This window comes from Hyla sarda, chromosome 7 (assembly GCF_029499605.1).
Source record: "Hyla sarda isolate aHylSar1 chromosome 7, aHylSar1.hap1, whole genome shotgun sequence".
NCBI lineage: Eukaryota > Metazoa > Chordata > Amphibia > Anura > Hylidae > Hyla > Hyla sarda.
The window spans coordinates 2127491-2141865 of NC_079195.1; the positions used below are offsets into that span (position 1 = coordinate 2127491).

General features: G+C 43.8%; 2 protein-coding genes across 4 annotated transcripts in view; one reads left to right on the forward strand and one right to left on the reverse strand.

Annotated features, from left to right (window-relative positions):
• The window catches only part of CAPG (capping actin protein, gelsolin like), a 57140-nt gene that overhangs the window by 22937 nt on the left and 19828 nt on the right, over positions 1-14375 (reverse strand). For all 3 annotated transcript variants that reach the window (XM_056531071.1, XM_056531069.1, XM_056531070.1), the window contains exons 2-3: positions 2329-2388; positions 756-785 (exon numbers count right to left, since the gene is read on the reverse strand). In XM_056531071.1, the coding sequence (XP_056387046.1) occupies positions 756-778 (23 nt within the window). In that variant the 5' untranslated portion in view covers positions 779-785; positions 2329-2388. The remainder of the gene's footprint in view (positions 1-755; positions 786-2328; positions 2389-14375) is intronic.
• The window catches only part of CLDND1 (claudin domain containing 1), a 42316-nt gene continuing 40490 nt past the window's right edge, over positions 12550-14375 (forward strand). Inside the window, exon 1 of the mRNA XM_056531095.1 lies at positions 12550-12569. The gene's annotated coding sequence lies outside the window, so the exon portion shown is untranslated. The remainder of the gene's footprint in view (positions 12570-14375) is intronic.

Below are 14375 nucleotides of genomic sequence, written 5' to 3' on the forward strand. Positions count from 1 at the left end.
AGGGGGCGGGGCTATGATGTCACGAGCACCCGGCTCCAGCGTTCGGAAGTTTCTTCCAAACGCTGAGCAGTGGAGTACCCCTTTAAAGAAGAAGTTACCGGTCTGTGAGAGGCAGAAATCTTGCTTGTTTGTTATTGACCAAATACTTATTTTCCGCCATAAATTTGCAAATAAATTCTTTAATAATCAGACAATGTGATTTTATGGATTTTTTTTCTCATTCTGTCTCTCATAGTTGAGGTTATAACCTATAATGGAAATTACAGCCTCATCTTTATAAGGGGGAGAACGTGCACAATTGGTGGCTGACTAAATACTTTTTTGCCCCACTGTACATGCGACACTATAATGTTATCACTTGTGAAACACTAAATATAAAACCGCTACATACCAGCAATAATAGACATAAAAGGACCAGATTAGAGATTACCCCAACGTACGTTTCACCTGAGCTTCATCAGGGGGATTTAGGGAATATTATACTTGCTCTTATGTGTATAACTGCTGGTATATAGCGGTTTTATATTTAGTATTTAAACAGATGTTATAGTGACACATACTGTATATTCTATTTTATGCGGTGAATATATATTTTTCATGTTTTATTATATATTATATCCGGTGACATCACAGATGAATGAGATGTTGGCCATGACCCTTCCCTCTGGTCTATGCCCTGGCATCCTGTGACTCCTCTGGGTGAGTGTAGTGTATCTGTGCGGGTATCGGGTGACCGGCTCACACACAGCACTTACTTTGCACACAGTCCGCCGTACATCTCGATTCTGTCAAAAGAGCAAAACAGACAAAAAATAGTGAGAAGAGTCTGTCTGCACCCAGTGCCCAGGGGTGAGGGGTCTGTCTGCACCCAGTGCCCGGGGGTGAGGAGTCTGTCTGCACCCAGTGCCCGGGGGTGAGGAGTCTGTCTGCACCCAGTGCCCGGGGGTGAGGAGTCTGTCTGCACCCAGTGCCCGGGGGTGAGGAGTCTGTCTGCACCCAGTGCCCGGGGGTGAGGAGTCTGTCTGCACCCAGTGCCCGGGGGTGAGGAGTCTGTCTGCACCCAGTGCCCGGGGGTGAGGAGTCTGTCTGCACCCAGTGCCCGGGGGTGAGGAGTCTGTCTGCACCCAGTGCCCGGGGGTGAGGAGTCTGTCTGCACCCAGTGCCCGGGGGTGAGGAGTCTGTCTGCACCCAGTGCCCAGGGGTGAGGAGTCTGTCTGCACCCAGTGCCCAGGGGTGAGGAGTCTGTCTGCACCCAGTGCCCAGGGGTGAGGAGTCTGTCTGCACCCAGTGCCCAGGGGTGAGGAGTCTGTCTGCACCCAGTGCCCAGGGGTGAGGAGTCTGTCTGCACCCAGTGCCCAGGGGTGAGGAGTCTGTCTGCACCCAGTGCCCAGGGGTGAGGAGTCTGTCTGCACCCAGTGCCCAGGGGTGAGGAGTCTGTCTGCACCCAGTGCCCAGGGGTGAGGAGTCTGTCTGCACCCAGTGCCCAGGGGTGAGGAGTCTGTCTGCACCCAGTGCCCAGGGGTGAGGAGTCTGTCTGCACCCAGTGCCCAGGGGTGAGGAGTCTGTCTGCACCCAGTGCCCAGGGGTGAGGAGTCTGTCTGCACCCAGTGCCCAGGGGTGAGGAGTCTGTCTGCACCCAGTGCCCAGGGGTGAGGAGTCTGTCTGCACCCAGTGCCCAGGGGTGAGGAGTCTGTCTGCACCCAGTGCCCAGGGGTGAGGAGTCTGTCTGCACCCAGTGCCCAGGGGTGAGGAGTCTGTCTGCTCCCAGTGCCCAGGGGTGAGGAGTCTGTCTGCACCCAGTGCCCAGGGGTGAGGAGTCTGTCTGCACCCAGTGCCCAGGGGTGAGGAGTCTGTCTGCACCCAGTGCCCAGGGGTGAGGAGTCTGTCTGCACCCAGTGCCCAGGGGTGAGGAGTCTGTCTGCACCCAGTGCCCAGGGGTGAGGAGTCTGTCTGCACCCAGTGCCCAGGGGTGAGGAGTCTGCACCCAGTGCCCAGGGGTGAGGAGTCTGTCTGCACCCAGTGCCCAGGGGTGAGGAGTCTGTCTGCACCCAGTGCCCAGGGGTGAGGAGTCTGTCTGCACCCAGTGCCCAGGGGTGAGGAGTCTGCACCCAGTGCCCAGGGGTGAGGAGTCTGTCTGCACCCAGTGCCCAGGGGTGAGGAGTCTGTCTGCACCCAGTGCCCAGGGGTGAGGAGTCTGTCTGCACCCAGTGCCCGGGGGTGAGGAGTCTGTCTGCACCCAGTGCCCGGGGGTGAGGAGTCTGTCTGCACCCAGTGCCCAGGGGTGAGGAGTCTGTCTGCACCCAGTGCCCAGGGGTGAGGAGTTCTCACCTCACTCTTCTCGTCCTCTCGCACTCACCGCACCCGTCTGTCTCCGTCTCTTACACAAGTCTGTGGGGAGAAAGAGAGAAGGGAAGAAGGAGGATCAGAGATGACTCAACGTCAGGAGGGGTCGAGCGAGTGAGAGGAGAGCGGAAAGGTAACAGAATACGGGGGAGGAACAGTCTGCAGGGGACCTGAGAACACAGAACGAGTATAAACACAGCAACCATAGATATGAGATAGATAGATATGAGAGAGATAGATAGATAGATATGAGATAGATAGATAGATAGATAGATATGAGATAGATAGATAGATAGATAGATAGATATGAGAGAGATAGATAGATATATAGATAGATATGAGGTAGATAGATAGATAAATAGATAGATAGATAGATATGAGATAGATAGATATGAGATAGATAGATATGAGATAGATAGATAGATATGAGATAGATAGATGGATAGATAGATATGAGATAGATATGAGATAGATAGATATGAGATAGATAGATATGAGATAGATAGATAGATATGAGATAGATAGATAGATAGATATGAGGTAGATAGATAGATATGAGATAGATAGATAGATATGAGGTAGATAGATAGAAAAATAGATAGATAGATATGAGATAAATAGATATGAGATAGATATGAGATAGATATGAGATAGATATGAGATAGATAGATATGAGATAGATAGATAGATATGAGATAGATAGATATGAGATAGATAGATAGATATGGGATGGATAGATAGATAGATATGACATAGATAGATAGATAGATAGATAGATATGAGATGGATAGCTATGAGATAGAAAGATAGGAGATAGATAGATAGATAGATATGAGAGACAGATATGAGATAGATAGATAGATATGAGATGGATAGATAGATAGATATGAGATGGATAGATAGATAGATAAGAGATAGATAGATAGGAGATAGATATGAGACAGAAAGATATGAGAGAGATAGATATGAGATAGAAAGATATGAGAGAGATAGATATGAGATAGAAACATATGAGATAGATAGATATGAGATAGATAGATAGATAGATAAGAGATAGATAGATAGATAGATAGATAGATAGATAGATAGGAGATAGATATGAGACAGAAAGATAGATAGATATGAGATAGATAGATATGAGATAGAAAGATATGAGAGAGATAGATATGAGATAGAAAGATATGAGAGAGATAGATATGAGATAGAAACATATGAGATAGATAGATAGATATGAGATAGATAGGTATGAGATAGATAGATATGAGATGGATATGAGATGGATAGATATGAGATAGAAAGATATGAGATAGATAGATAGATAGATAGATAGATAGATAGATATGAGATAGATAGATATGAGATAGATTGATATGAGATAGATAGATAGATAGATAGATGGATAGATAGATGGATAGATAGATAGATATGAGATAGTAAGATATGAGATAGATAGATATGAGATAGATAGATAGATAGATAGATGAATATGAGATAGATAGATGAATATGAGATAGATAGATGAATATGAGATAGATAGATGGATATGAGATAGATAGATGGATATGAGATAGAGAGAAAGATATGAGAGAGATAGATATGAGAGAGATAGATATGAGAGAGATAGATATGAGATAGATAGATATGAGATAGACAGATATGAGATATGAGATAGATATGAGATAGATAGATATGAGATAGACAGATATGAGATATGAGATAGATATGAGATAGATAGATATGAGATAGATAGATAGCTATGAGATAGAAAGATATAAGATAGATAGATAGATAAGAGATAGATAGATAGATAGGAGATAGATATGAGATAGTAAGATATGAGATAGATAGATGAATATGAGATAGATAGATGAATATGAGATAGATAGATAGATATGAGATAGATAGATATGAGAGAGATAGATATGAGATAGAAAGATATGAGAGAGATAGATATGAGATAGATAGACAGATATGAGATATGAGATAGATAGCTATGAGATAGATAGATATGAGATGGATAGATAGATAGGAGATAGATATGAGACAGAAAGATAGATAGATATGAGATAGATAGATATGAGATAGTAAGCTATGAGATAGATAGATGAATATGAGATAGATAGATAGATAGATAGATAGATATGAGATAGATAGATATGAGAGAGATAGATATGAGATAGAAAGATAGATATGAGATAGATAGATATGAGATGGATAGATATGAGATAGAAAGATATGAGATAGACAGATATGAGATATGAGATAGATAGATAGCTATGAGATAGAAAGATATAAGATAGATAGATAGATATGAGATGGATAGATAGATATGAGATGGATAGATAGATATATATGAAATGGATAGATAGATAGATGGATAGATAGATAGATAAGAGATAGATAGATAGGAGATAGATATGAGATAGATAGATATGAGATAGTAAGATATGAGATAGTAAGATATGAGATAGATAGATAGATATGAGAGAGATAGATATGAGAGAGATAGATATGTGAGAGATAGATATGTGAGAGATAGATATGTGAGAGATAGATATGAGAGAGATATGAGATAGATAGATAGATAGATAGATGAGATGGATATGAGATGGATAGATAAATATGAGATAGATAGATAGATATGAGATAGATAGATATGAGATAGATAGATAGATATGAGATAGATAGATATGAGATAGATAGATAGATATGAGATAGATAGATAGATATGAGATAGATAGATAGATATGGGATGGATAGATAGATATGAGATAGATAGGTAGATATGAGATAGATAGATAGATAGATAAACAAAGAATAAGTTGGCCAGCACTATTGATTCCACACTATTATATGGACCTGGCTTACAGGTGCAGGCTGCTGGGCTAAATATACAGCAACAGGAGAATACAGCAGCACACTGCTAGCACAAAGATATAGATAAAACATGAATATATAGATACAACATGAGAAGCTATTCAGCTATGGTGCAGTGATGAAATAATGAGATACTTAGCTTGCAATTTGACGGCCAAATAGCTTGTACCATCCCACCGCGATAAGGTGATCTCATTGGGACGGACCCTACACTATGAATATGCCTCAGTGTGAATAGAGCAGCAGGGATTGCAAGATCTGGAACATCCAAATCACCTTATATACACCTGATAGAGGTGGGTGGGGTGCAAGAACCAACATGGAGGTAGCCACTCCCCCATATGTGTAATACAAACAAAGAATAAGTTGGCCAGCACTATTGATTCCAAACTATTATATGGACCTGGCTTACATGTGCAGGCTGCTGGGCTAAATATACAGCAACAGAAGAATACAGCAGCACACTGCTAGCACCAACTTATTCTTTGTATTACACATACGGGGGAGTGGCTACGTCCATGTTGGTTCTTGCACCCCACCCACCTCTATCAGGTGTATATAAGGCAGTGGCGTACCAAGGGGGGGGGGGGGGGGTGCCACTCTCAAGGGGGGTGCCAGGGGCGTACTGACCCGCCGCCTCCGCTGCTGAGGTCCGGGACACTCGTCCCAGATCCCCAGCAGACAGCGCTACATTCTCCTGTATGCGCGATACACGCACATACAGGAGAAGGCGTCCCCTCTGTGTGAGCCGCATCTGCAGCTACACAGAGGAGACGTGACCTCCGCCCCCACGCAGCACGCAGTACAGGCGCCGGTGACGTCACTCATCAGTGCCTGTACTGTGGAGGGGAGAAGACGCGGGCCCCTGCTGAGGAGATCGCTGCGTGGGATATCAGGTGAGCATCCTTTTTTATTTTTTGCTCTACATTTACCTATGGGGAAGGGGGGGGGGGTTACTCTACATATACCTAGAGGGAGGGGGGGGGGTGTTCCGCATTTACCTATAGGGAAGGGGGGGGGGGAGAAGGGAGGGGGGTGCTCTGCATTTACCTATAGGGAAGGGGGGGTGCTCTGCATTTACCTATAGGGAAGGGGGGAGAGGGAGGGGGGTGCTCTGCATTTACCTATAGGGAAGGGGGGGGGAGAGGGAGGGGGGGGTGCTCTGCATTTACCTATAGGGAAGGGGGGGGCTCTGCATTTACCTATAGGGAAGGTGGGAGAGGGAGGGGGGGTGCTCTGCATTTACCTATAGGGAAGGGGGAGAGAGGGGGGGTGCTCTGCATTTACCTATAGGGAAGGGGGAGGGGGTACTCTGCATTTACCTATAGGGAAGGGGGGAGAGGGAGGGGGGTGCTCTGCATTTACCTATAGGGAAGGGGGGGAGAGGGGGGTTCTCTTCATTTACCTATAGGGAAGGGGGAGAGACGAGGGGGGTGCTCTGCATTTACCTATAGGGAAGGGGGAGAGACGAGGGGGGTGCTCTGCATTTACCTATAGGGAAGGGGGAGAGACGAGGGGGGTGCTCTGCATTTACCTATAGGGAAGGTGGGAGAGGGAGGGGGGGGGATGCTCTGCATTTACCTATAGGGAAGGGGGAGAGAGGGGGGGTGCTCTGCATTTACCTATAGGGAAGGAGGGGGGGTGCTCTGCATTTACCTATAGGGAAGGGGGGGTGCTCTGCATTTACCTATAGGGAAGGGGGGAGAGGGGGGGTGCTCTGCATTTACCTATAGGGAAGGGGGAGAGAGGAGGGGGGGTGCTCTGCATTTATCTATAGGGAAGGGGGGGGAGAGGGGGGGGTCCTCTGCATTTACCTATAGGGAAGGAGGGGGGGTGCTCTGCATTTACCTATAGGGAAGGGGGGGTGCTCTGCATTTATCTATAGGGAAGGGGGGGGGAGAGGGGGGGTCCTCTGCATTTACCTATAGGGAAGGGAGAGAGGGGGGGTGCTCTGCATTTACCTATAGGGAAGGGGGGCTGCTCTGCATTTACCTATAGGGAAGGGGGGGAGAGGGATGGGGGGTTGCTCTGCATTTACCTATAGGGAAGGGGGGAAGGGGGGTGCTCTGCATATACCTCTAGGGAAGGGGGGGAGAGGGGGGTGCTCTGCATATACCTAGGGCTGGGTGGTATGACCATATATGTGTATCACGGTATTTTTTTTAACTTACGGTGGTTCCACGGTATATAACGGTATTCCCCCCCTCCCCCAAAATCATGTGACCCGCCAGCCCAGCGGGGTACTACTCACATATGTCAAGCACTGCCCTCCTCCTCTTTGTTGGGGGCCGCCGGCGATGGAACTCACTGTACTCCAGTGGTCTCCAACCTGCGGACCTCCAGTTGTTGCAAAACTACAACTCCCAGCATGCCCGGACAGCCAATGGCTGTCCGGGCATGCTGGGAGTTGTAGTTTTGCAACAGCTGGAGGTCCGCAGGTTTGAGACCACTGCTGTACGCTGTATACGGCTTCATACATGACAGTGGGCTCAGCCTATCACTGGCAGGGGCGGGGCATCGCTCTGGCCGGTGATAGGCTGACGGCTGTCCGGCGTTCCCATCCCCAGCGACGTGGGTGAGTTAAAAGTTTATTTTCTGTATCTTTTGCAGCCCAGGCATAGGTATACAGCGTACAGCAGTGGTCTCAAACCTGCGTTGCAACAACTGGAGGTCCGCAGGGTGGAGACCACTGGCGTACAGAGAGTTCCATCGCTGTCCGGGCATGCTGGGAGTTGTAGTTTTGCAACATCTGGAGGTCTGCAGGTTGGAGACCACTGGCGTACAGCATAGAGTTCCAGCGCCCGGCGGCCCCCAACAAAGAGGAGGAGGGCAGTGCTTGACATATGTGAGTAGTACCCAGCTGGGCTGATCATTAATTGGGGGGAGCAGAACAGTACTGGCGGGTAAAATAGGAATAGTTCCCCGATGTGGGGACAGCTCTGTGCTAGGCTGATATTACATTCCCAAGGGGGAGGTGCCCAACCGGAATTGCGGTATGGGGGAAAATCCATATTGTGCAGCCCAAAAAATTTGGTATTCGGCATGAACCGGTATACCGCCCAGCCCTAGATATACCTATCGGAAAGAGGGGGGGGGGGGGGGGGGGTTTGTAGCTCTGCATATACCTATGGGAAAGAGGGGGGGGGGTGTAACTCTGCATATACCTATGGGAAAGAGGGGGGGTGTAACTCTGCATATACCTATGGGAAAGAGGGGGTTACCTGGCTACCTACCTACCTGCCCTTTTACTGTGCAGGACACCAAGGAGGGCATTATTACAGTTTGCGGGCCTATAGATGGGCAGATTGTGTATAGGAGGGGAGGGCACTGAGTATATGCAGAGTCTGACATGTTTGTCCTGCAGATGTTAAGAGATCCACATGGCGGTCTGATGATGGAGAAGAAAAGGAAAGAGGACGCCGCTGATCAGAAAAGACGTAATTGTGAGTCCCAAAATGTAACTGTAATCACTTATATGGTATACAGATCCTGTGTACAGCTGATATCTACCGCCATATGGTCCTGTATATAATCACTTATATTGTATACAGATCCTGTGTACAGCTGATATCTACCGCCATATGGTCCTGTATATAATCACTTATATTGTATACAGATCCTGTGTACAGCTGATATCTACCGCCATATGGTCCTGTATATAATCACATATTGTATACAGATCCTTTATAGTATACTGGTCTGTGTATAGTGGTTTTATACAGTATGGCGGTATTATCCAGTTATTGTGTGGTGGTATATATTTACTCCTTGTATACCAGTATTATTGGTCATAGAAATTTACCTATGTTAAAGTGTTTCTTACATATATAAATTTTAGTTTATTGTGTGTGGGATTTGGGTGGAATAGGAGTGTGGCAGATGATTGACGAGCTGCAGGGGCCCTTGCTTTTTTTTTTGGTCCGGGGGCCCCGAGTGTTGTCAGTCCGCTCCTGGGGGGAGGGGAGGGAGGGGGTGTAATTAAGGGGGGTGCGTTTGTGTGTGTGTGTGGGGGGGTGCCAAACAAAGGGTCCGCCCCGGGTGCCAAATGCTCTAGGTATGCCCCTGATATAAGGTGATTTGGATGTTCCAGATCTTGCAATCCCTGCTGCTCTATTCACACTGAGGCATATTCATAGTGTAGGGTCCGTCCCAATGAGATCACCTTACCGTGGTGGGATGGTCCAAGCTATTTGGCCGCCAAATTGCAAGCTAAGTATCTCATTATTTCATCACGGGACCATAGCTGAATAGCTTCTCATGTTGTATCTATATACTCATGTTTTATCTATATCTTTGTGCTAGCAGTGTGCTGGTGTATTCTCCTGTTGATAGATAGATAGATAGATAGATAGATATGAGATAGATATGAGATAAATAGATTAATAGATATGAGATAGATTAGATAGATAGATATGAGATAGATAGATAGATAGATATGAGATAAATAGATTAATAGATATGAGATAGATAGATAGATAGATAGATTAGATAGATAGATATGAGATAGATAGATAGATAGATAGATATGAGATAGATAGATAGATAGATAGATATGAGATAAATAGATTAATAGATATGAGATAGATAGATAGATTAGATAGATAGATATGAGATAGATAGATATGAGATAAATAGATAGATATGAGATAGATATGAGATAGATAGATAGATATATAGATATGAGATAGATAGATATGAGATAAATAGATAGATATGAGATAGATAGATATGAGATAGATAGATATGAGATAGATAGATATGAGATAGATAGATAGATATGAGATAGATAGATATGAGATAGATAGATATGAGATAGATGGATATGAGATAGATAGATAGATAGATAGATAGATAGATAGATATGAGATAGATAGATATGAGATAGATAGATATGAGATAAATAGATAGATATGAGATAGATATGAGATAGATGGATATGAGATAGATAGATATGAGATAGATAGATATGAGATAGATAGATAGATAGATATGAGATAGATAGATATGAGATAAATAGATAGATATGAGATAGATAGATATGAGATAGATAGGGGGGAAAAAAAAGTATTTAGTCAGCCACCAATTGGACCCGTTCTCCCCCTTATAATGATGAGGCTGTAATTTCCATCATAGGTTATAACCTCAACTATGAGAAAAAATCCATAAAATCACATTGTCTGATTTTTAACCCCTTAAGGACGCAGGGTTTTTCCGTTTTTGCATTTTTATTTTTTCCTCATCACCTTCTAAAAATCATAACGCTTTCAATTTTGCACATAAAATTCCATATTATGGCTTATTTTTTGCGCCACCAATTCTACTTTCCAGTGACATCAGTCATTTTACCAAAAATCCACGGTGAAACGGAAAAAAATTTAATTGTGCAACAAAATTGAAGAAAAAATGTCATTTTGTAATTTTTGGGGGCTTCCGTTTCTACGCAGTGCATATTTCGGTAAAAATTACACCTTCTTATATAGATTGGATATTGTCGCACTTCTGAAAAAAATCATAACTACATGCAGGAAAATTTATACATTAAAAATTGTCATCTTCTGACCCCTATAACTTTTATTTTTCTGCGTACGGGCCGTTATGAGGGCTCATTTTTTGCCCTGGGTTCTGAAGTTTTTAGCGGTACCATTTTTGCATTGATCAGACTTTTTGATCGCTTTTTATTCATTTTTTCATGATTTAAAAAGTGACCAAAAATGCACTATTTTGGACTTTGGAATTTTTTTGCGCGTACGCCATTGACATGCGGTTTAATTGATATATTTTTATAATTTGGACATTTCCGCATGCGGCGATACCACATATGTTTATTTTTATTAACACTTTTTTTTATATGGGAAAAGGGGGGTGATTCAAACTTTTATTAGGGAAGGGGTTAAATGACCTTTATTAAACTTTTTTTTCCACTTTTTTTTGCAATGTTATAGGTCCCATAGGAGATTATAACACTGCACACACTGATCCCTTATACTGATCATTATTATCCCATAGGAGATTATAACACTGCACACACTGATCTCTTATACTGATCATTGTTATCCCATAGGAGACTGTAACACTGCACACACTGATCATTGTTATCCCATAGGAGACTGTAACACTGTACACACTGATCATTGTTATCCCATAGGGACCTATAACACTGCACACACTGATCTTTTACCCTGATCCCTGCAAAGCCATAGCTCAGGCTTGGAGCAATCAAACGCTGATCGGACGCGACGGAGCAAGGTAAGGGGACCCCCGCTCGCTTCCTAGCTGATCGGGACATCGCAATTTTATTGCGATAGTCCCAATCAGCCCGACTGAGCTGCCGGGAAGCTTTCACTTTCATTTGAGACGCGGCGATCAACTTTGATCGCCGCAGCTAAAGGGTTAATAGTGTGCAGCACAACGATCGGTGCCACGCGCTATTAGCCCAGGGTACAGTCTATCATTAGCCACCGGGACGGACCCGGTATGATGCGGGGTCATGGAGTGACTCTGTTTTAAATACCGGGATCGGGCGTACAGGTACGCCCTGCGTCCTTAAGAGGTTAAAGAATTTATTTGCAAATTATAGTGGAAAATAAGTATTTGGTGAATAATAAAAGTTCATCTCAATACTTTGTTATATCCCCTTTGTTGGTAATGACAGAGGTCACATGTTTTCTGTCTTCACAAGGTTCTCACACACTGTTGCTGGTATTTTGGCCCATTCCTCCATGCAGATCTCCTCTAGAGCAGTGATGTTTTGGGGCTGTCGCTGGGCAACAGGGACTTTCATCTCACTCCAAAGGTTTTCTATGGGGTTGAGATCTGGGGACTGGCTAGGCACTCCAGGACCTTGAAATGCTTCTTAAGAAGCCACTCCTTCATTGCCCGGGCGATGTGTTTTGGATCACTGTCATGCTGAAAGACGCAGCCATGTTTCCTCTTCAATGCCCTTGTGATGGAAGGAGGTTTTCACTCTAATCTCACGATACATGGGTCCATTCATGCTTTCCTTTACACGGATCAGTCGTCCTGGTCCCTTTGCTGAAAAACAGCCCCAAAGCATGATGTCTCCACCCCCATGCTTCACAGTAGGTAAGGTGTTCTTTGGATGCAACTCAGCATTGTTTCTCCTCCAAACACGACGAGTTGAGTTTTTACCAAAAAGTTCTACTTTGGTTTCATCTGAGGGGCAAGGCCGTATTATGGAATCCTACATGTGTATTACAATTGTATTTGTGTATAATGTATAATTTAAGGCAGGGGGAGGGGTCAGACTGTGTATTTGTTTTTGTGTATTCCAGTTTTATTGCGGGGTCTGTTGAAGTCGGCACTCTGGTCCCATCATAAAACAAATTAAGGTAAGGGATCAGGAGAGAGGGATGGCAGACTTTCTTTTTTGTTTTCTGAATTTGTCTTGCTGAACTCTTATATATTTTTGCACCTGTATGTCATTCGTTTGTTTTATACGTAGCGCTGTGATACCTTTTTTTAGATTAAATGTTTAATTAATCAGCTCTGGTCTTTGATCTCTAAATATAGGAGCTCACCTTTCTGAAGGAAGCTCTGGTGAAACAAGTTTATCAAAGGGTTAATTTGGTGACTTGCTGGGACTAGTAGTGGATACCCAGAGACCTGGTGGCTTTATTACTTGCACCATCACACTCTCTCTAGCGTCTTGGCTGGACCGATAGGGTGTGATCGTGACAATCACATTTTCCCAATCCTCTTCTGGATCATCCAAATGCTCTCTAGCAAACTTCAGACGGGCCCGGACATGTACTGGCTTAAGCAGAGGGACACGTCTGGCACTGCATGATTTGAGTCCATGGTGGCGTAGTGTCTTACTGATGGTAGCCTTTGTTACTTTGGTCCCAGCTCTCTGCAGGTCATTCACTAGGTCCCCTGTGTGATTCTGGGATTTTTGCTCACTGTTCTTGTGATCATTTTGACACCACGGGGTGAGATCTTGCGCGGAGCCCCAGATGGAGGGGGATTATCAGTGTCTTGTATGTCTTCCATTTTCCAATAATTCCTCCCACAGTTGATTTCTTCACACCAAGCTGCTTGTCTATTGCAGATTCAGTCTTCCCAGCCTGGTGCAGGTCTAAAATTTTGTTTCTGGTGTCCTTCGACAGCTCTTTGGTCTTGGCCATAGTAGAGTTTGGAGTGCGACTGTTTGAGGTTGTTTGAGGTTGTTTGAGGTTGTGGACAGGTGTCTTTTATACTGATAACAAGTTCAAACAGGAGCCATTAATACAGGTAACGAGTGGAGGACAGAGGAGACTCTTATAGAAGAAGTTACAGGTCTGTGAGAGCCAGAAATCTTACTTGTTTGTAGGTGACCAAATACTTATTTTACCAAGGAATTTACCAATTAATTCATTAGAAATCCTAAATTGTGATTTCCTGTATCCCCCCCCCATTATGTCTTTCATAGTTGAGGTTATAACCTATGATGAAAATTACAGCCTCTCATCTTTATAAGGGGGAGAACTTGTACAATTGGTGGCTGACTAAATACTTTTTTGCCCCACTGTAGATAGATATGAGATAGATAGATAGATAGATAGATAGATAGATAGAAAGGATAAGTTGGCCAGCACATACTGATACCAAACCATTGCACGGACCCGGCCTACAGGTGCAGGCTGCTAGGCTAAATATACACAAGCAGGAGAATACAGCAGCACACTGCCAGCACAAAGATACAGATACAGTCATGGCCGTAAATGTTGTCCCCCCTGAAATGTTTCTATATAATGAAGTATTCCTCACAGGAAAGGATTGCAGTAACACAGGTTTTGCTATACACATGTTTATTCCCTTTGTGTGTATATATATATATATATATATATATATATATATATATATATATATATATATATATCTCCTCTCCTCTGTATATATATATATATATATAGATCTCCTCTCCTCTGTATATATATATATATATATAGATCTCCTCTCCTCTGTATATATATATATATATATATATATATATATATATATATATATATATAGATCTCCTCTCCTCTGTATATATATATATATATATATAGATCTCCTCTCCTCTGTATATATATATATAGATCTCCTCTCCTCTGTATATATATATATAGATCTCCTCTCCTCTGTATATATATATATATATATATATATATATA